Below are 23121 nucleotides of genomic sequence, written 5' to 3'. Positions count from 1 at the left end.
TACTTTTTCCACCTTTAGACACAGACCAAGCATCTTCTCATTGAGAATGACGAAGCTGCATGCCTTTGTATTTTTAACCAAGTAACCAGCACAACACATTTAGGGGCTGAGGCAGAGAGTTTTCTCAATAGCTGCCAACTTTCACCCAAGATACACATTGGACCTTCAGTAGAAAAAAAAGTACGTGCTCTACCCATGAGCACTGGTGAGGTTGATGAGTTAATCATGCACCTAATCTAGCCAGCTAGATTCATGTCCAGTAGCACCTTAATCCACAAGATTTTAGGGGTATGAGCTTCAGAGAATCAAAACTCCTTTGTCAGATTTGAGAGTTTTGACCAGAGGTGGGATCCAGCCAGTTCTCACCACTTCTCTAGAAGTGGTTACTAATTTTTTCTGAGTGCCAAGAAGGGGTTACTGAAGCAACCTCCCTGCCCAATAGGGACTGGAGGTACGTGTGTGCGGCGGCGCCACTGTTTGAATCCCACCACCATCGGAACCTGTTATTAAAATTTTTGGATCCCACCACTGGTTTTGACCCTCGAAAGCTCATCCCCCTAAAATCTTGTGGGTCTCTAAGGTTCTAATGGACTTCAATCCACCTGTCGTACTGCAGACCAATATGACTGCCCTCTGAAACTAATCTTACAATTGGAATTTGGAGATCTGCCAGGAAAAACATTTGAGGTGGTTGACACGCACAAGAAAATCATAAAAACAGCCATAAAATGATAAACATTTAAACAAGTTGTAAAATAACTTGTGGCCTAAAACGATGTATAACAAGCCATAATAATAACATCAAAGACCCATAAATACCCATAAATCAGCCTTCAGGTTAGAAGTGAATCGTAAATATCCATAAATTAGCCTTCAGGTTAGAAGTGAACCAGAGAAATTATGGTTTTTTTAAAAAAAAGCTTTTCAATGAAAAACCTGGGTAAAAAGGTTGGCCCAGCATCTAAAGAACAGTAAATTGGCCTCCAGGAAAGGTGTTCTAAAGGCAAGATGCCATGGCTGAAAACACCCTGTTTGTGATGACGATGTGTCTCACTTCTGGCAGGAGGCACAGAGAAAGCCTGGTTCTGGAAGAGCATGTTAACTTGAAGATTTTACAGTATGGAAGAGGCGGATCCTTTCTGGCTCACAGAGTCCCCTCCGGCACAGCAAATGTATAACAGGCAGTGGCATATCTACCTAGGGACAAGGGGTACCCCTTGTCCCCGGGCGCCACTCTTCTGGTCACCTGGGGGGGCGCAGAATTGGCCCCCCACATGACCAGGAAGTCCTGCTGCCTCATCATTTTCACGTGCTTCGACCCTTTCCCTGCCAGTCAAGGCGTGCAAAAACGAGTGCCCTCCAAGTGCCCTCATCCCCACCCTGGACATCCTGGGAGCCCAGCTGGCAGAGGAAGTCTGGAGGGGGAGGGGGCACCCTAGACCTTGCCCATGTCCATGGTGACATGGGCAGGGTTGAGGGCAGTGGGGGGTGGAGCCTGGGGCATCAGGGGTAAAGCTGGGGTGGGGGGGCATCCTGGAGACAATTTGTCTCCGGGCGCCGTTTACCCCTGGTACGCCTCTGATAACAGGTTGCAGTCAGGATAAAAGAACCCTGTTTTCACAGTCACATGCATCTGTGCAGGCAGCAATTGGAGCCCACGGAAACAATCCAGGTTGCTGTTGTGCCTTCACACAAGATGCGTCTGTTTTTTAAAAATTGCTTCCCAATCCCACCCATGCGTAGCTATGTAGGCATGTACAAATGAACCCCACAAATGAACCCTATGTAGGCATACACAAATAAACCCCCATGCCAAAGTCCCACGATATGACCCTAAATTAGGCAAATAAAATGCCTCCTGCCTGGCTGTTCGCTTGCGAGTGACTGCTGCAACCCAGAATTTTTGAAGACTCACTAGTTTAGCTATTTTCAAAAAACCTGGGTTGGGGAAATAACGTGGGGAAGACTCGTTTTGGGGGCAGGAGGTTGGTATTTTGCAAGAATCTATCACACTTCAGACATAAAAGGGTTAACTGTGTGCATGCTAATTAGTTGCTGAGCTCATAGCTTTATGGCCAGTCAATTGATTAAGCTATTGGTCAGTTAGTCCCGGCATTGCTTATGTGGAACTAGTCAGGTAGACAGAAAGTTATAAAGTGAAGTCTGTTTCTTTGTTTGCTCACATGAGGTAATCCACATTGCAAGATTGCATGTAAGATCACAAGGTGCAAGCATGTAACCAAGTTAGTGCCAGAATAGAAAGTTGTTCTTATTTTTCCTCCATGTAACTCTGCCTAATAGTTAGTAAATTCATTTATATAAAACCAGCAACTGTGTATTGGTCTCTTTTATGCTACTCTGCTAATTATATTAAGTCTAACAAGTTAACACAGGATCTGTGCAAAGTCCAACCCAACCCCCCCCCCCCAAAAAAAAAAACCCCACAGGTTTTTTAGCGTCCTGCACTTGTGTTTATTGGCTTGTGCAGAAGGGGACTCATCTTTCCTAAGTGTTCTAACTCTCCCCTTACATCAGTGAAAACACAGAATCATAGAGTTGGAAGAGACCACATGGGCCATCAAGTCCAACCCCCTGCCATGCTGGAACACACAATCAAAGCAAAACAGTCCTTTTCTAATGCAATGTAAAAAGGAAAATGTATACCTTTCATTAATAACAGAGCTCAAATCAGCCTTTGTTTGTGGTGTTGGAGTCACACTGATCCAGACAATCACTCTGATAACCGTATTCTATGAAAAGGTATGAGTTTTGATCATGCTTGTGTTGCTAGGCTGAGTGTTTGAGGTAGTTAAGGTATAGTTAATTCAACGGCTCCCAGAAGGGAATTCACGCAACACTTCAGAAATCTGTTCAAGCATAAAATTAGTTGGGAGGAGATTCACAAGGTGTTCTTCCCCCATGCTGTAATTAATGGGAGTTGCCTGGATTGTTAGAAATGTTATCCTTCAGAGTGTTGCTGAAAGGAACAATGTCAGCAAGCTAAGGGTGTTGTGTGTTTGTTTACCCATTTTAAAGTACATTGCTAGAGCTAGAGCCCTGGTTAGCAACAACTGTTATTTAACAGGGTCGCGTTGTAAGCAAGTTAAGACGGAACTAACTGACTTCTGAAAAGGAACAGGCTCTTTGTCAGAGCGCTTCCTTCATGCCTCTTCGGGATACACTGACAGTTGTCTTGTCTCATGCATAGCAGATTCTGAATGTGAAAAGCACACCACAAAAAAAAGGTAAGGGCATATCACCCCCGAATGTGGTAACACAAATTTTGACACAATCTCTTACAGCCATCCACCTTCAACACTGATGGTCTTTCATTCTTCTTCTTGAGTGTTCCAGCCTACTGTCTTCCAGCTACTGTAGACTAAGAAACTGAGGGCTGAACTATCGACAATACGAAAGCGGAGAAAGATAAGAATTGGGAACAATTCCACAAAATACCATCCTATTCACTGAAAATGATAGCAGCCACAAAAAGAAACCATCCTCTTACTTTGCCCACCTTCAGACCATTAAACAAGACCTCTCAATAATTAACAAAGATATGTTAGGACAGAAGGGATCCTGCTGACCTGACTGCTGTTAGCATTCTCAACTAAAAGGTTCTCTGTTTGCATTCACCCAACACAAACCACTTGGGATTCCTTTCAAGAATCCCAGCTCAGTGTGATTACTAAGGGCCAACTTACATGTTGTTAAAGAGTATTCTGCTTATGGGGAGCAGCAGAAAGGGGAAATAACTATTCCCCCACTCCAGCACTGTTTCTGCTTTGGAAAATTGTTAGGGGGCAAGAAACTTTCCTCTCCCGGTTGAGGTGTTCTGCACTTATTTGGGCCCTCCTTTATTTTTGAAACTCATTCCCTGCAGTCGCGGTGTGGTTGTGGGAAACTCAAGTTAGGCCCTGGAACCTGGATTCATCTCTCCAAGGGCCAAACTGCATGTAATAAACTGCCTCTATGATTATTAGGATTCTGCAAGGGCCAGCACCACTCAGCCAAGCAAGAGATAACTACTGAAGTCACATGCTTAGAATCACATGAGCTTCTGGAAAAATCTCTGTGTTTTTTCTTCCGGCAAGCAAGGAGAGACAGACACACAAGCACAAATAGACATCCAGGCTGTGCGTTTGCATAGACAGAGTTTGCTGTTCCTATATTTAGTGAAAATGCATTTGTTATCTAGTAAAGTTCCGCAAAAGGACTCACTCGCAACTCTGCCTTATTATTTGCTAATTCATCCTAATCCAACAAGTGTACATCCTCTTTCCATTATTTGGAAATATTTCCAGAATCTGTTGACTCCTTCTGTCCCCCTGTCAGCCAATCAGGGAGAATACCTGTTGTTAAGGTACCCTGTTACTGGACCTTTAGGGTATATGCATGACTTTATATGGGCTCCAGACAACAAAGATCAGTTTCTTTAGAGAAAATGGCTTCTTTGCAGAGTAGATTCTATAACATTACACCTCGCTGAGCTTCACCTTCAACTCTCCACAAATTTCCTAACCCAGAGTTAGCAAAACTAGCACCCATACCCTTTTAGTGTTACCACAGCCTGGGCAGCAATCAGAAATTGAAGCCATGATACAAGATCGTAATAAAAGAAAGATTTATTGTGGTCGAAGAGAGTTTCGTTCAGCAGGGAGAGAAGGCACCAGGAGGCACACAGAACTCAGAAAAATACAAACTTCTTATAGTAGTTTTGGAGGTTACATCAGAGACTGAGTTATACATAATAAAACACATAGCCATCAAGGGCCATTAAGATTTTTCCTCCGAGGCATCTTGGTCTTATCTTTGGTCAGGAAACATCTTTGTATGGCAGCCGTCTTTACGATGACGATGATGCAGATGTTTGCCTGCTGGCTCTTACACATATTCACCTTGATGTTCTGCCCTGTATCTAACTATCAATGGGGTATTTTGAAACTGTTGACTTGGGAGAGACATTAGTATCGTTAGACAGTTTAAACTATTCCTTTGTGATTTTCCTCAAACTAGGAAGACATTCTTTAACATAGTTTCTGTTATCAGCTGCTGGCTTTCCTGGGTGTGTGATAATAATTTAGGAGGCTATGTCAAATGTAATAATAATAATAATAATAATAATAATGATAATAATAATAATAATAATAATAATAATAATAATAATAATAATAATAATAATAATAATAATAATAATAATAATAATAATAATAATAATAATAATAATAATAATAATAATAATAAAATCCCTGCTTCTCTGGTCTTCCCCTTCATGAGTTATATGCAGCGCACAGCTTGTGGACATGTTTGGAGCACAGGTGAGTGTCCTACCACTCCACTCAACAAAGTCTTAAGACGAACTGTTGTGGGTTTTCTGGGCTGTGTGGATGAAGTCTTGTAGTTTTTGCACCTAATGTTTCAACCGCATCTGTTGCTGGCATCTTCAGAGGCACGTCACAGTGAGACGTTCTTTTCTCTGTGCCATCTGAAGATGCCAACCATTAATGCGAGTGAAACATTAGGGGCAAAAACTACCAGACCACAGCCAGGAAAATAACCCTGGAAAAACCCACAACAGCCAGTTGATTCTGGCCATGAAAGTCTTCAACAATACAAAGTCAGAACGTTGCTCCGGAGAGACAACAGAGGCAGGTGTCCCCAAGCTCCCGACTGGAGGGCGGGAGAAAGACCAGGAGGCAAGAGGCAGAAATAAAAGAAAAAAATTATTTGAACCAACATGAGTCCTTAGTAGCAAAGAAAGAGGACTGACTTAACAAGGAAAGGTAGGCCTTTTTATAAGGAACAGCCAGGCTGGGAGTGGAATCTTGAGTCTGGCACCCAAAATGATACACTTTGAACCTAACATCCTTGATTATCAGTGAGGTATCTTCTTCCATTCTGGTCATCCTTGCCCTAAGTAATAAAACAATCTAGGGAGTATTGACGAATCTTGGTGTTTCTTTGAAATGCATGGGTTGATACAAAGAATCTTTGTGAAGGCATTTTTCTTAATGGCAGCTTTACAAATAAGCATTTCCAAAACAGTGCTCATTGGGAGGCTTATCAGCTTTCAAGGATGCAGGGAACAAAGCAAAATAATACAGAACTTCATTCTCTTAATTCATGATTATACTTAGCTAAAAAGGAACTTACAAACTTCACATAAATGTTAAACTAGTGCATGGTAACTGCTACATAGCACCATACCTATATTAAACCCATACTATCCTTAGGCAAACTTTAATAGAATCAGTAACAAATTTAAATTGTAAGATTGGTTAATTAACAGCACACATTAAGCTTGCTGACATTCAGCCAAAATTTACACCTGTCTCTGGTGCCTGTCATCTGTGTGCATCTCACAACAACCATTTGGTCTCTTTCTCCGGAGGAGTAATCTTGTCAGACCAACCTTAAGGGTGTAAATTAGGTCTTATTATTATTGGGCTCCTTGATAACCTTGGTATAAGAACATAAGAACAAGCCAGCTGGATCAGACCAGAGTCCATCTAGTCCAGCTCTCTGCTACTTGCAGTGGCCCACCAGGTGCCTTTGGGAGCTCACATGCAGGATGTGAAAGCAATGGCCTTCTGCGGCTGTTGCTCCCGAGCACCTGGTCTGTTAAGGCATTTGCAATCTCAGATCAAAGAGGATCAAGATTGGTAGCCATAAATCGACTTCTCCTCCATAAATCTGTCCAAGCCCCTTTTAAAGCTACCCAGGTTAGTGGCCATCACCACCTCCTGTGGCAGCATATTCCAAACACCAATCACACGTTGCATGAAGAAGTGTTTCCTTTTATTAGTCCTAATTCTTCCCCCCAGCATTTTCAATGAATGCCCCCTGGTTCTAGTATTGTGAGAAAGAGAGAAAAATTTCTCTCTGTCAACATTTTCTACCCCATGCATAATTTTGTAGACTTCAATCATATCCCCCCTCAGCCGCCTCCTCTCCAAACTAAAGAGTCCCAAACGCTGCAGCCTCTCCTCATAGGGAAGGTGCTCCAGTCCCTCAATCATCCTTGTTGCCCTTCTCTGCACTTTTTCTGTCTCCTCAATATCCTTTTTGAGATGCGGTATATGTGCAACGTGTGCTCTGCTTTGCTTAGCCTGATGTTTATTGAGAACCAGAAACTTTGGTCAAGCAACGGAGGTTTCTGGGTCCTACATTTAATTGCTTGTATTCAGCTATGTTTTATTCAGTTACGTTTTTGCCATAACAAGACTTCCTCCAATTTAAGTGCCGCCATCACAGGTCATTTACTATATGCTTGTAATAATCTTGAGTGTGCTAATTATTCCTCTCAATAAAGCCTTGTTTGATTTTCCCACACCCACAATCTCACTGCTTCTCCCAAATTTTTCTCAGTGGAGATACTATTTTCTCTGTGAAGATCCCTTCATAACTGTTCACATGTGTCTCTGACCAGGCCCATTCCCTTTACGCTGGTGTAAAACTGATGCCAGCAGCTCGAAAGAGTGAGAGGTGGCAGGAGAAAGGCTTTTTCCCTTATACTCAAGGTATTCTTCAGTGGAAGGTGGGAGGAAATTGGAAATTCTTTCAGACCCAGTGGTTTCCTCCTGGTCATACACAGGAATGCTTTAGACAGGGGTCTCCAACCTATGACTCTCCAAATGTTCATGGACTACGATTCCAGCAGCCCCTGCCAGCATGGCCAATTGGCAGGGCTGATGGGAACTGTAGTTCCTGAACATCTGGAGGGCAACAGGTTGGAGGACCCTAAGATTAGGATGCAGAGATTGTATACTTGGAAGCTGCTGTTTCAATAGTTCGTTTGAGGGGAGCTCTTTGGAAATGGGCAAGATTTTTTTAATTAAATGTCAGGTTGGATTGATTGACTCGTGTGAACAACGTGTGAACGAGCAAAGCTGCATCGACTCCACGGACTCTATCTGAGGCGACACGCCCCCTTCTTCCTCGCCTATTTTATCTCAGGATTTAAAGCCCCTCGTCGTTGTTCTGGCAACACGCGACTCCGCCTTCCCCCGCCTCTCCTCCAATCAGAACCTCAAGAACGCGAAACGCTCGAGCCCTCTGGTCCGACCGAACCCCGCCTCTTCTCGACCCCCGCCAATCACATTCCTCGAGTCCGTTACGTCAGGCAACAGGCCAGCGTCGCGCGACTCCTGTCCTTGGTGCTGACGTCTCATCAGGCTACGGTTTCGGGCTTGCAGGCCCCCCCTTCTCGTCGGTGATTGGAGGAGAGAAGTGTCCATCACTTCGTCTTTTCTTCTTAGCGACTTCGGACAGGTTGGGGAGAAGGCGAAGAGCGAGCGGTCTGTAGTTGGCAGGGATACCTGGCCTCAGGTAAGGAGCGGGGGACTCGGAGAAGGGTAAAACCAGGCGGTCAGGCAGACTTCCCAGAATGCAAAGCGGCCGGAGGGCCACAGCTCTCCTTCGCGTCCGCACAGGCAGACGCTAAGCATGCCCCCTTCCCCTTTATCTACTGTTGCAATCTCTCGCTATGATTTGTACCATAATGCTTATGTTTATTTTGTTTAATTACCATTTTGTTTATTATGCCATTGTGTTTGTTAGCAAGGAAACAGACTAGGTGACCTATTTAAATGTATTTTTCCAAACAAACTTTTATTTAATTCCTGGCCCTCTCAAAACTGGAGAAAGGCTGCTGATTGTTGTGCGTTTTCTGGGCTGTGTGGCCGTAGTCTGGTAGATCTTGTTCCTAACGTTTCGCCTGCGTCTGTGGCTGGCATCTTCAGAGGTGTATCACAGAGAGAAGTGTGTTATACACTGTGTTCAGTATCAGAGAGACATGTGTGTCCAGTATCACAGAGATATTTGTGATACTGGACACACTTCTCTCTGTGATACTGGACACAGTGTATAACACACTTCTCTCTGTGATACACCTCTGAAGATGCCAGCCACAGATGCAGGTGAAATGTTAGGGACAAAATCTACCAGACTATGGCCACACAGCCCAGAAAACCCACAACAACCAGTTGAATTCAGCCATGAAAGCCTTTGAAGGCTACTGAGTTTGTGTGAAAGAGTGCATGAGTAAAGCTTGTACGTGCTGTATGGCAAGGATAAAAGTTTGACTGTCCTTTCACAATTCAGCTTGATTTTTTAAGTTCGTTACAATCAGAAAAGTCCACAGCCTCTTTTGTCAATTCACTGATCAAAGGTTGCTATTAATGAATTTACATAATACGTAAATAATGTATTTACTTCAAAATTTATAGTCCACTTTTGAAGTCTTTCTCCCATTTAAACTTCTTTCAACTTAGGAGTAAGATTCTAGTCCACTAGCACTTTAAAGTCCATCAAGATTCGTATGGTGTAAGAGTCAAAGCTTTCCTTATTAGATGCAAGCTTACACCCTGGAAATCTTATTGGTCTTTAAGGTTCTGCTGGACTTAAATCTTAGCCTTCTGCTGTAGACCAACTTGACTACCCAGTTGAAACTAAATTCTTCCAAATTAGGTGATTCTTCTGTTGGGGAATGGTTCCTCCCCATTAACTCTTTTTAACAGATCTTGTTATCACTGAGTAGCGCAAATACACCCGCCTCTTGGATTGCTTAAGCTTCTTATTTTATAATTAAACCACTCCTGTCTCCCTGCTATTGTTCTGTTTGAATTTTGCACCTTTATATATACCTGTGTACTGAAGTGAACACTCCATATGGTGTCTGGTCCATGATATTTATGCCACAAGTGATTTGTTCATTCATTTTATGGTTCTATAATCTTTGTTTCTCTTCTTTGTATATCTTCTGCAGATGCAACAATGGATCTTGTTCTGAACTACGCTGACAGCTCTGTTTTGACACCATATGTTTATCCTGCGACATGGCCAGAAGAGGATCCTTTCCGGCAGCTAATCACCCTCTTCATTGTGACAAACCTTGGCGGACTTGTCATTTATTTTCTGTTTGACACTCTCAGCTACTACTTCATATTTGATCATTCTCTGAAGAAACACCCCCAGTTTTTAGAGGTGGGTAGCATGCCTGCAGCTAAAGCTCCCTCCTACTCTGATATTTCGAGCCTGTTATTTGACCTTAAGGCTCCTTGTTGGATGAAGACCAGAAACTGTTAGGCAGAGTCAGTTTTGCAGAGAAAGATAAGGATTGCTCCGATTTAGAATTCTACCAGTGCTTCTTCACTTCCAATCCTGTGTGCACACCTGGAAAACTTTTGCACGTGGATAGGCTTTCAGCTACAGCTTCTTGTGCTGAGCCAAATGCTGCACTGGAAGGATGCTTGATTTTCATGAGCAGGTGGGAGAAGGGAGAGTTGGCGCTAGAGTTATCTCTTAGCTGCTTCACTATTTGTGTAGGAGCAGGATCTTTGGATCCTGACCAGCATTGCCATTCTGGGGGAACTAAACCATGACTTTCCATAATCAGTTGTAAGAGGCCATACAGGCCAACTAATCCAACCCCCTGTTCAATGCAAGATCAACTTAAAGCATCCCTGACAAGTGTTTGGCAATCTTGCTTTAAGAACTATGATCTGGTTGTCTTTTTGTATCAAAGAAATGTTGGAATTACTGATTTTAAAATAAACACACTTTAAAGGTGCCGTGGTGTAATACCTACGAGACTGAGCTGAGACACAGCACATTTGGCCTTCATCATGAGTTTCGTAGATGGCCTTTGGCTAGCTGCAACACTTGCCACAGACCCTGTCTGTAACATGGGGGTGATTTTACTAGCCTAGAATACAGGGTTGCTATGATAATCATTTACTCTGTCCATGGACCAGAAAAATAAAACTTACATGAACTGAATAGTTATAAAGACACATATATCTACAGTCTTGCCTTAAGAGATGTAAAAACAGCCAATTACTGTGATAATGGATGTGAAGTACTTTGAAGGCTAAAAGTGCAGAGTGTGGTAAGGAATTTCTGTTTTCATCTGCAGAATCAAGTGGCACGCGAGATAAAATACAGTATGAAATCATTACCGTTGATCAGTGTTCCCACTGTTGCTATCTTCTTTGCTGAAGTGAGAGGCTACAGCAGACTGTATGATAACATCGAAGACTCTCCTTATGGTAAGAGAACTATCTGGCACACTGGCTATTCTCCAGCCTCTTTCTTCTCTCAGTTATATCATACCCTTTCTTCAAGCAACTCTAGTCAGCACATGTGATAAAGTGAAGCAAGATTAAAGGTAGATTTGTATTACAAAACAGCTTGTCCTGCCTTGATTGCAATAAAACATCCACCTCCATTCCCTTGAAGGGAGAGGGCACTTTATACTTATTGATGATGGAATAAAGGAATAGAATCGCTGTAGAGATACCACTTTTTGGACATCTTGTTACTGACTTTGATTCTCATATTGGGGACCATGATGCTAATGGCATGCAAATTACACACCATTAAGTTTGGGGATGAGTCCTTAAGCCTGTCATCTCTACTTCCAGATGATTGGTTAACAGTCATCGGGGGGGGGGGGGGGGGGGGACCATGATAATCATGGAAAGCAAATTACACACCATTAAGTTTGGGGATGGGGGGGGGGGGGGCGGGGGGGGGGGGGGGCGGGGGTGGGGGGGGGTGGGGGGGGGGGGGGGTGGGGGGGGGGGGGGGTGTGGGGGGCGGGGGGTGGGGGACAACTCCTTTCTGCGTTGTGCATCTTCTCGTATTGCCTGTCATTTTAGTGGGGCGGGGGGCGTGCGGGGGGGGGGGGGGGGGGGGGGGGAGACTTTTGAACTTCTGTACACACACAGTTGTGATTGGCTCAGGAGGGAAAGTTCCACATTAGCAGGAAGGCCATAAACCATGCAGATTTGGTCGTAGCTGTGTCTTGTGAGAAGCCTAGGTCCACCTCTCAGAGGAACAGATATATAAGCACAGAATACTAGATAAATGGAAAATACAGTTGCTAATCAACTAGTTAACATGTTATATTCTATGCTTTTTCACTGGTTTATAGACCTTTCTCAAATATCTGTGGCCCTTTGTTTCTGTGCTTTATCAATAAAACTATAAAATTTGAAGTCTAGAAGAGAGCACTTAAAGCAAATTCACTTACTCACTGGCTGCTCTTCATCACAATTGTTTCTGAAAGTGCTGAAAAGAAGGGTGGATTGGGAAAAAAGAAAACCTTGGTTTTTCTTACACATTGTTGTGTTACATTTTGATTGGAAACATACAAGCTAAGCAGGAGCTATCCAGAAATTGTAGTAGTGTAATTTATTATAAGCCACAGGCCTTCACAGTCACATAAAATACCATAAACCATGCAGTCGTTACATACACTGGCACAATATCTCTATCAGCGTATCAATAAACAGTAAAATTCAAACATCACAGGTTTTTTGGAAGCTGTCCATAAAACTTTGGGTTCTTCTTTTCATGAGTCCGATCTTTTTGTACAATTACATTCTGAAGCCTCTCCCTTTTGTTTCTCTTATAGGCTGGTTTGGTGTTATCTTCAGCATGCTGTCTTTTCTTTTCTTCACTGACATGTGCATTTACTGGATTCACCGATTTCTCCATCATAAACTTGTATACAAGGTATGATTATATATGGCCAGATGGTGTGATAAGCTTAGAGAATGATTCACGTAGTGCAGTACTGAAACACTCATGAATATTCCAACCCAGAGGATGCAATCCAGGTAGAGAGATCTCCAAATAAGGACTTTTAGTTATTTATTAGGCTCGCTCTGCCACCCTTTCCCAGCCAAGCTGAGCTCAGGGTGGCTCGCATACATAATAAAACACAATACAAATTTACATAAAGCATAGCAAGCGCCTAAAATGAGAAAATTTCAGTTTCTTAAGCTGGCAGTAATGCTTTTTCACATCAGAAGTTAGTCTAAATTAGGCTAAAATTATCCTAAAAACCAGGTGAACCTGAATTTTTTGTCCTCTCTCCCATCCTCTATAACTAATACACTGTTTGTGGAGGAAAGAGGGGAGGGGTACATTGGGGAGCCAGCCAGATGGAACAGCTGTCTCAGCTTCAACCAAAGGCCTGGTGGAACATCTCTGTTTTACAGGCCTGGTGGAAGTGGTTGAGGTCCCACAGAGCCCTGGTATTAGCTGATAGAGAGTTCCACCAGGCTGGAGCCAGGGCTGAAAATGCCCTGACTCTAGTTGAGGTTAGCTGGATCTCTTTGGGACCAGGGACTACCAGAAGGTTAGCACCAGAGGAACTAAATTCCCTCCAGTGGCAATATAAGGTGATACGATCCCGCAGATACAAAGATCCCAGTCCGTTTATGGCCTTAAAGGTTAACAAGAAAGCCTTGAACGTGACCTGGAATTCAACTGATAGTGCATGGCATAGGATGGATATGTGCTCTCACCAGTGTCCAGGTGAGAACTCTCACTGCTGCATTCTAGACCAGTTGCAATTTCTGGAGCGGACTCAATGGTAGGCTCATGTAGAGCAAGTTAACAGTAGCCCAGTCTGGAGGTGACTTTGTATGGACTACTGTGGCAAATTCTCAGCAAGGCAGGTAAGGAGTCAGCTGCCTGGCCTGGTGTAGGTGAAAAAAGGCTATCCTATCTGCTTGTGTGACCTGGGCTTCCATAGAAAGGAGGACCCCAAGATCACACCCAGGCTTTTGACAGGGGAAGAAGGTGTCAGAGTCACTCTGTCTAATTTTGGCAGTTGTACCTCCCTCTCCAGTCCCCTCGTCAAAGCCACAGGATTGTATTTGATGAATTGTTTCAATCTGCTCTTTTTTAATCATTCCACCACGGCCTCCAGAGACTCAGCCAAAATGTTGGAGGTGGTAGCCGGCTGGCTCTCCCTCAGCAGAAAGAGTGGGTGTCATCAGAATATTGATGACAACCACCCAAAGCTCCATACTAGCTGCACCAGGGGTAGCATGTAGATCTTAAATAATATTGCAGAGAGGCCTGCCCCTTGGGGCACCCTGCAAACCAAGGGGCACCTTTAGGAATACTTCTCTCCAAGTGCTACCCACTGTCCCTGATCCTGGAGAAACAAGGTCAGCCACTGCAGAGCATACCCTGGCTCCAGAAACAGATGGGGTTGAATGTGCTGGTGCTGTGTACCTGTAGATAACCAGACAATCAGGTACAAAGTCCAGGGGAAGGCCCTCATTTGCTTGCTGTGTTTAAAGGGCTCTGATTGACAGTTGGTGGCAGTGGGATTGTAAGCTGGATGGACCTTTGGTCTGTTCCAGCAAAGCTGGCTGTGATTTTAAAAAATCCTACATCCAGCTAACAAAGACTCAAGGTTGCTTACAAGCTCCTTTCCCTTCCTCTCCTCACAACAGACACTTTGGGATTTAGGTGGGGCTGAGAGAATTACGACGAACTGTGACTAGCCAAAGGTCACCCAGCAGGAATGTAGGAGTGCGGAAACACATCTGGTTCACCAGATAAGCCTCTGCCACTCAGATGGAGGAGTGGGGAATCAAACCTGGTTCTCCAGATTAGAATCCACCTGCTCTTGACCACTACACCACGTTGGCTCCAAGGGCAGCTTCCTCATGGCGCTTCCCTCTCACATAACAAATAAGTCCAGTGACTGTGAGCAGTGATACAGAGAGGCCTTTAGAGCATCCATTGCATTTGGGTGAAGAACTCTGTTCAAAAGTTAGGTAATTTACACAAGGCAACTTGTAGCAGGAGGTTGAGTAGAAGAGAGTAGAATTTGATACTTATGTATACTATGAGGTTGGAACCTTGAGAATTTTTGTCTGGTCTTCAGGGGTTTCTCACTTTGCATTCTTGGCCAGCTTGCAGGGAAAGTAACAGGACTAGCACATTGGGAGAAACAGCCTGGTTGTGCTGCTAGGGTTGGGATCAGGTACAAAGAATGTTGCATCAGAGTAACTATGTGCAGCAGTTAAAAACCGCTTTCTTAAGCGGTTAAGAAAGGTTGATTTGAAATTGACTTGGCAATACATGGTTTCTGGCTGAGTGCCTTAGCCAAAAACTTTGAGAGTTGTCTCGTGACTCAAGATTTGTGCCAACAATTTATGCAATGTGTTTTAATGCATTATCCCTCACCAAGTGTACCTTCCAGAATTCTGTCATCCCCTTCCAAGATAAACTTAGCTGGGAACAGGGAAGGTTCTGGATTTGGATGCAGGACAAGAAAGCATGTAAAATATTTGCAAGGAGAAATTACTCAAAGGTAGCGACCAAATTGAAAGCTGCTTGGGTAGGTGATCTAGTAGTGTAATTCACAGTGCTTTTGAGAGCATCATCAAGAATGAAGACTTAGAATTAAAGGACATTTGCGCATATGTCTGCCAAGCGGCCAGCTCTGGGTTCCAGTTCTGCTGAATGCTAACTATGCACAAACAGAATCTCAGAATCTTGGGGGAGGAAATGCCACAACACTGCAATGACATATTGAGAGCTCCATAAAGTTGTTTTCTGAATCAGGTAATTCGGGGCCTCTGCAGTGCTGCTGGAAACAAACAAAATTTTAAATCAGAAACATATCCAGAAAGCAGCATTTTTATCCAGCAACTGGAAGCAAACCATAAAACAGCTTTTAAAAAGTTAAAAGTTCTGTCATGTTTCCTTTAGTTAAAACCTCTATCATATCTCCTTCTCTTACCTGTCCTTTATTTTTTGTTTTTCTAAACTAAAAAAGCCCCCAAATATTCCAGGCCTTCTGTGTAGCCAAGGCCCTGCAGCCCGATGTTCATTTTATTTTCCCATTTCTATACCTTTTCCAAACTCCATGCCATTCTTTTTGAGGTCAGATCTGAAGATCTGTATAGTATTTTAAAAGGGACCATGCCAAAAATGTGTGTCCCAGTATTATAAATTGTTTTTTTGTATGTGGCTGAAATAAATACCTTCTAGTTACGGCCATTAGTTGGTAGTATTTTATGACTAGAAGGAAAAATGAAAAAGACCCCACAAGAGCCAGCATAGTGAAGCGGTTAAGAGTGGCATTCTCTATTCTGAAGAACCACATTTGATTCCTCCATGAAGTCTGCTGATTGACCTTGGCCCAGTCACTGTTCTCTCAGAACTCTCGAAACCCCGCCTGCCTCACAAGGTGCCTGTGGTGGGGAAGAGTAAGGGAATTTGATTGTAAGCCACTTTGAGATTCCTTCAGATACAGAGAAGTAAGGTATAAAAACATAGTCTGTGTTCTAGCTCACTTCAGCTTTCCTGTCTAGTTGTCTGAGATTGACTTTTATTTGCTGTGGTGACCAAGCATGTTGGCCAGAGATCCCATCAAGGAAGACCTGAAAGGAAAATCTTGGTTCCAGTTCCATGTTAGTCCAGGCCACTAATAGATTCTGTCTTCTCCCACAGCATTTACACAAGCCTCACCATACGTGGAAAGTGCCGACACCTTTTGCGAGCCACGCTTTCCACCCTTTGGATGGCTTCCTTCAGAGCGTCCCTTACCACATCTACCCATTCCTCTTCCCGCTGCACAAGGTGACCTACCTAGGCCTCTACATCTTCGTCAACATCTGGACGGTCTCTATTCATGACGGAAACTATCGCGTTCCTGGTGCCTTAAAGGAGATCATCAATGGGGCCGCCCATCACACCGATCACCACTTATACTTTGATTACAACTATGGCCAGTATTTCACACTCTGGGATAAAATTGGAGGCTCGTTCAAAAACCCGTCCGCTTTTGAAGGGACAGGGCCACACGATTGTGTGAAAAAGCTGAAAGAAAGTGAATCAAGCAACATGGGAAATGGTTGCGGACATGAGAAAGTGCAAAATGGAGACAGTCTTAAAAACAAATAGGTAGAAACGCTAAATAAGCCTTTGTTTTAAAAGAACTGCATTGAAGTAGAAGTGACCCCTCATATTACGCTGGGAGGATTTGGGTACTGTACATTTCACCAAGAGATGGAATCTTCCCACCCAAAACCTTGTGCAGTGGGCTATGATTGGTAAAGCATAAGTTGCTGAGATGCCTTCAGTGTTAATAGAATACTGTAATGGTTGGGGTGTTGTGTGGTTTCTGAGCTGTAAAGGTTATCTATGCTAATGGTGACAGCATGTTCCTTATGGGCACGCCCTGTTTCTTCCTAGATTCACAGGAGCCAAAACAGGGCCAGTGAGTTCTGCCCTCGCCACAAGAATGAGACAGGAATGCCTATTTCAGCTTCCCAGTCTTCTTCGCGTGATGTCAAAGTGTCACATCAGCCCCAGAGCCCATTCTTAGAAGTAGCTCAGTTGTAACACCAGCCGTGAATTGAAGATGCTACCAGTCAGGACTCTGCAGTTAACACACAACTGCTTTTGGATTTACTAAAGGGATACTTGGATAATGGAAGGGGGAAATAAAGAGGTAATGAGAATGGCTCGTGCCATTAGATTTCCAGTGTGAAGCCTGCAGCAGACGGTTTTCCAAAAGTGCCCATCTGTTGAGGCCAAGAAAAAGACAAAGAATAGTTTTATAGAAAGCCAAGAAAAAGCTGTAATTATTTTGTAGGTTATTGTCATAGAAAGCTGTTCTCTAAAAAAAAAACCCCTGAAAAAACCCTTTTTGTAAATGTCAGGTGCCTGGAGGATGATAGTTTGCGTGACGTGTTTCGGGCCTGACTTCTGCAGAATAAACCCTTGCTGGGGATTTTTAATCTTCTCAACCAAAAGCTGCACAATGTAGGAACCCAATTTTTTTAAAGAAAAGATGTCTTTTACTATGTCTTCAAAAATGCTGTTGTCAGTGTTCTGTGGGGAATTGTGCTGGAAGGGCTGACTTCTTTGCCTTTCCGTAGGATACCTGTGTCTGTTCCACCAAGGAAGCCTCGTGTTTTGCTTCAGATGAAGAATGATCATCTCTGGTTTGTGGGGAGGGAAGAACGGGAAAAAAAAACTTTTTGCCAACCGAATTTAACATTTTTAAAAAGTTAAAAGGAATGCACGTAATTGTTTTGAACAGTCGGCCGCAGTGTGGAGCTTTTACTGTGTCATATCTATTGTAGGCAGTGCATCCATGAATTAGTTTCATTGGGGCATACGTAGAAGCATTTACTGGCAAATTGCAGCCAGCGGGTATTCTAAGTGGTTTCCTTGGCTCTCTGATTTTTTTTTTAAAAAAAACTGCTGCTGCTTTTTCAATTTTTAGCACAGAGATTTTGAAGTCAAACTTCAGGGGGAAAAAAAGATTCAGCATGTACCCTTTTGAGAATGCTGTGCTTTTATTAATATAGTATGGTCCACTCCATAACATTCCAGATATGGAGCAAAATAATAATTTTTTTGCCTTTTATAATTGTCTTCTGAAAGATGTTTACTTGCTTAATCAGGATTTAAAAACTGCCTTTCTCCAAAAAATGCTTTCAGAAGCTCAATGCATGAGTGCTGCTAACCTTATATTTTAAAATTGCCTGTGATCACCAAGAAGGAAGAGTGTATCTCTTTGTGAAGCTGTGAATGTTTGATGCTGCCCTTGTTAGTATGGTAGTTTGGTCATTTCAGTTAGTAACATAGATGTGATTTCCTTGGAAACACTGTCAATAAAGATGCAAAAATATCCATTGTGGCTTTTGAGGGTAAGCCCAGCTCTCACTCTCGAAGGAACTGCAAGGCGGGAGCATAGCCATCTGAGAATCTACTGAAGACACCTTTGCTGATTCTTGCTGATGGTTCAGTAAGTTTCCTTGGGTTTTCCCTTAGGCAGCCTCTCTCAAACACGAGGTAATTGCAGCGAGGATTCTTCACTTTCTAGGGCAGGGGTCTGCAACCTGCGCTCTCCAGATGTTCATGGACTACAAATCCCATCAGCCCCTGCTAGCATAGCCATCCCCTCCACTCAGAGGAAATGTTGGGGTGTGGGGGAGGGCTGTAAGAATGATGATATATGATCACACTTGTTTTGCGTCAGATTCTTGAGTAGCATGTCTACACTTGGGATGGATTTCAGCTTGTGTTAAACAGCAGCAAGAGCTGCTAGCCCTCATTGGGCACAGAAGTACAAAAATGCATGGGCAGCTCCTGTAAAATTTTCAGAAAACAGAAGTGGTTTCTTGCAGTAGCAGCAGAAAAGCCTTGCCAACTGAGTTGCAAAGTATTTGCCATTGTCCCCCTCCCCACAGCCTGCCAGCACTATAATATTGACATTACTCATTTTGCCCTCCACCATCGACTTTTGTGGGGGTAGGGAAGGGGTTTGAAGTTCGCTGTTTTGTAAGTTAGGTAGGTCCCCCCTTCATATAATCACTGGTGCTGATAAAATCATGAATAATTCTAGTCCACTGAGATGATCGGGGGTTCTAATGAGAACCGTGTGCCTATTTGAGTGTCTTCAGTGTCAAGTTCTTCCAAGGCCTGGTTCCTCAGTCAGATGGTGATTTTGCTTCCTGAGCATTACGGCTACTGAGCACGACCGAGAAAAGAAGGAATTGCATTTGTGTGAAAATTTTCTTTAAAAGGCTCCTGAAGGGACGTAGATGAAGTTGTTGATCATTCGCTTGTATTAATTTTTTAATACCTTTTTCTGGTGAAAAGTAATAAAAAGTTGAACTTTCAGGTCAATTGGCTGTGGAGTGGTTTTGTAGGAGTGGACTTCCAACTCGGATGAGAATATGAAAGCTGTGGTTGCAGAATACCAGGCTAAGGTCGCTGGAGTAGGAATTTGAGGGCTAATCCAAAAAGATGTGCCTCTCTAGGAAACAGATTTGGGGGGGGGGGGGGGGCACAACCCTGTGCTGCTCCTGTGCACCACACCCATCAAGATGATCACAATCTTACCAAGTGTTTGAAGGTTTCTTTGTTATGCAGTCCAGGAGGCAGGGGTTTATTGAGTCCTGATGGGCTGTGTTGACTTGATGGGTCACAAGATGTGCATATATTTATATCCCGTCTTTGTTCCCTGATGCAATTCCAGATGGCATCCGGGAGACTCCTAGGAGGTCTCTGCTCCAGCCACTTACCAGCTTAGTTTAAGAAAGACGGCTGCATCATGTGTACTCTGACTCTATTGTCAGGAGGCACTGTCTCTATGAATCTTCTGGTGGATTCCTACCGGATGTCAATAGAACAGCTGTGCTAGCATATTTGAACATATGAAGCTGCCTTCTACTTTGTCAGACCTTTGGCCCATTCAGGTCCATATTGTCTGCTCAGACTGGCAGCAGCTTTCTAAGATCTCAGGTAGAGGTCTTGCACATCACCTGACCCTTTTAGCTGGAGATTCTGGGGACTGAATCAGGGATCTTCTGCGTCCCAAGCAGATGGTCTGCCACTGAACCACAGGCCTCTATTAGAAGAAGAAGAGTTTGGATTTATACCCCACCTTTCTCTCCTGTAGGGAGACTCCAGGTGACTTACAAGCTCCATTCCCTTCCTCTCCCCACAACAGATACCTTGTGAGGTGGGTGGGGCTCAGAGAGTTCCAAGAGAACTGTGACTAGCCCAAGGTCACCCAGCAGGCATGTAGGAGTTTGGAAACACATCTGGTTCACCAGATAAGCCTCTGCCACTCAGGTGGAGGAGTGGGGAATCAAACTCGGTTCTCCAGATTAGAATTCACCTGCTCTTAACCACTACACCACGCTAGTGCTCAGTAAAATACTCTCTTCAGGCTCCCTGAAGAGGTGAGGGGGGCATGAGAAATTTTTAGGCTGGGTTGTAAGGCTTTTATTTGTGAGGGCTTTTAAAGGGGGGGGGGTTTGCAATATTTTGTATGCTTTCCAGTTTTTGGAATTGTAAGCAATCTTGAGCCATGAAGTTAAGAAGGGGTACAAATACCTTAATTCATGAGTTAAGGCACCTTTTGGATTTTACCCCCCCCCCCCCACTTAAAAGCAGGCACTAAGGTATGTATCCAGGAGCATCATGGTGCCCCAAGATCCGAGTACCATATTTGGCATCACTGTTCTCAAGAAAACAACACAAAATAGGCTTTGCTTAATCTGGAAGGTAGTTGTATCATCTGTAGCAGCTAGTCACAGGTACTTTACAAAATTTGCTTCCTGAATGAGGAGACAAGTTGCCATGTCTATGAAAGCTGACTGAATTTTGGAAGCTACTTCATAACGTCAGATGAGTCTGGAGCTTGTATCCAGCCAGATCCTCTGCCTGTTTACTTGGAAATAAATCCTACTGTGTTTGATGGGGCTTACTCTCAATTAAGCATTCACAGGATCTCAGCTTTAATTATATAATCCCAAAGCACCAGCCCATATGTGGGATCGAATTCTGGTTTGCGCAGAGCTTTGAAGATTTATTGCTCTCTCTCTCAGAAGCAAGCATTTCCCTTTGCTCTGCAGCAGTTAAATTAATCTTTTCCCTCCCCCTACAAAATAAAACTGCTAGCATTAAAAAGAGAGTATTTAAATGTGCACAACTTAAGGTCAGGGCATCCATCATGTTAATTTCTAAGACCGCTTTATATCATGAACCATGCCAAGTTTTTTTTAAAAAAAAAACCTTTCTGTTTTATAATTAACCACATTTTTTAAAAGAATACTTGCTGACAAGACGGCTGGTAATTTTCAGAAGACCTAATATGCCATACATTCTGTTCCTCTCTCCCTGCCTCTTTTGTTCATCCGATATCCCTATTTGTACCTCATTTTCTGGAACGCTACCTTAACTGTGCTGTTTTCTCTCTTTAAAGAATATTGCAATTACGGTTGATTGCATTCTCAAAATTATACTGAGCACTGTACAAACAGCAACACACGTCCCTGCGGACTAATACCTGTGACACAAACACAGTGGGAAACAAGCTGATAGAAAGTATAATTACTTGTAAAACGACAATAGGAATGGGTGGTCTATTATGGGATGGAGGAGCCGCCAGCATCCCTGTGAGGTTCCAAGGAAGATCCTACCTGTCTCCTACTTTATATCTAAGGTTTTTGAGTATCCTACTTTATATCCCAGGTATAATGGCCACAGAATACAGTTCGTTGGGGAAACCTGTTCATTGCTTTTCTTCACACAACACGCTGCAAAACAGATGTTAAATAGTACATTTCATGCCTACTTGTCTATCCTAATGCACACAAAGGCCAGTGGGGTAGCTGGTCCGTTGAAACAAAATTTGAAGGTAGTTTTGGAGCACCTGAAAGCCGGGCAGGCAGATCTATTGAAGCTTCTGCTTCAATATGTCTGTCGTTAAGGCCCTGCAAGGCCCTGTTTGTTTATCTTAATAGGTGGCTTGGATGCATAAAAAGGAAGCCTTTAAATGTGCACAACTGAATCAGATGCAAGTTGAGCACAAGAGGGAGCTCTTGAGTCTATTGTGAACTTGTGGCGTTTTCCAAACAATAGATCGGAAAAACAGAAGGGCATTCTGTTTTCTTGGGAATCGGAATGAAAAACAACACAGTCCCAACCTGCTAAAAACTACAAATTGCTGGACTGTATTTCAATCTGGGAAAATACAGCCAATGAGGAATTGGTTTCACAAACAAAAAGCCACATGTGATGATCACAGAGGTGGCGCCTCCTAAAGTTGCCAGATCCCTCTCCCTATCACCAGTGGGGAACCGGGGGGGGGGGGGGGGGGGGGGCATGTTGTAGGGTTACCAACTCCAGGTTGGTAAACTCTTGGAGATTTGGGGTTGGAAGCCTGGGGAAGACAGGGACCTTCATGGGGTGCAATGCCATAGGTAAATTTGATTCAAAGGTTTTTGGGTATCCTGCCTGTGAGCACTGTTGTATTTGAGACCCGCAAAGGTTACCTTAGGAGTGAAACTGTAAATTTGGTTTCTAACCGAAGAAAGGCACAGAGTACTGAATTAAGGATACCAGCCTTCAAGAACCCAGTAGTTCTGGAAAGCGCTAAGCAGAAACAACTAATGGGTTCATGAAAATATAGTGCCAACAAACAAAACAAAAAATCCTCTCACATGAAAAGTATTAAACAGACAAACAAAAGCTTAACGACACTCTCAAGCCTGTGAAAAGAACTGAGCATTGTTTCTAGTGGACTGCATTAGTAAGTTTACCATTTTTTGGGGGGTGGGGGTGGGAATCTCCAGATACTATCCTTGTTATCTCCATCATCAATCAAAACCTTTATTGGCATTCAAAAAAAAGGATAAAATAATTGTATCACCATACAATTAATTAATTAATTAACAGCACACTTATCCTGAAAATCTCAGTTTGAAAACACAATTGCTAAAAATTCCGCTACTTTTGCAATAACCTCAGGATTATTATTCGCTAAAAGCAATTTAA

At 43.3% G+C, this 23121-nt stretch overlaps 1 protein-coding gene across 1 annotated transcript; it reads left to right on the top strand.

The window, feature by feature from the left end:
- Positions 1-8196: 8196 nt before the first annotated feature.
- Positions 8197-19461, top strand: SC5D (sterol-C5-desaturase). The gene is made up of 5 exons (XM_048513304.1): positions 8197-8328; positions 9767-9984; positions 10916-11048; positions 12419-12519; positions 16270-19461. The coding sequence occupies exons 2-5, from the start codon at positions 9775-9777 to the stop codon at positions 16720-16722; spliced, it is 897 nt and encodes a 298-aa protein (XP_048369261.1). The 5' UTR covers positions 8197-8328; positions 9767-9774; the 3' UTR covers positions 16723-19461.
- The last annotated feature ends 3660 nt before the right edge of the window (positions 19462-23121 follow it).

Source organism: Sphaerodactylus townsendi, linkage group LG12, assembly GCF_021028975.2.
Source record: "Sphaerodactylus townsendi isolate TG3544 linkage group LG12, MPM_Stown_v2.3, whole genome shotgun sequence".
Lineage (NCBI taxonomy): Eukaryota > Metazoa > Chordata > Lepidosauria > Squamata > Sphaerodactylidae > Sphaerodactylus > Sphaerodactylus townsendi.
This window is presented reverse-complemented; position numbering and strand designations above follow the sequence as displayed.

Bases quoted from the DNA above. Each gene is read 5' to 3' on its own strand.
- SC5D (XM_048513304.1), top strand. From the start codon at position 9,775: ATGGATCTTGTTCTGAACTACGCTGACAGCTCTGTTTTGACACCATAT. The intron at 9,985-10,915 runs GTGGGTAGCATG...TTTCATCTGCAG, and splicing joins AACACCCCCAGTTTTTAGAG to AATCAAGTGGCACGCGAGAT. The intron at 11,049-12,418 runs GTAAGAGAACTA...TTTCTCTTATAG, and splicing joins CATCGAAGACTCTCCTTATG to GCTGGTTTGGTGTTATCTTC.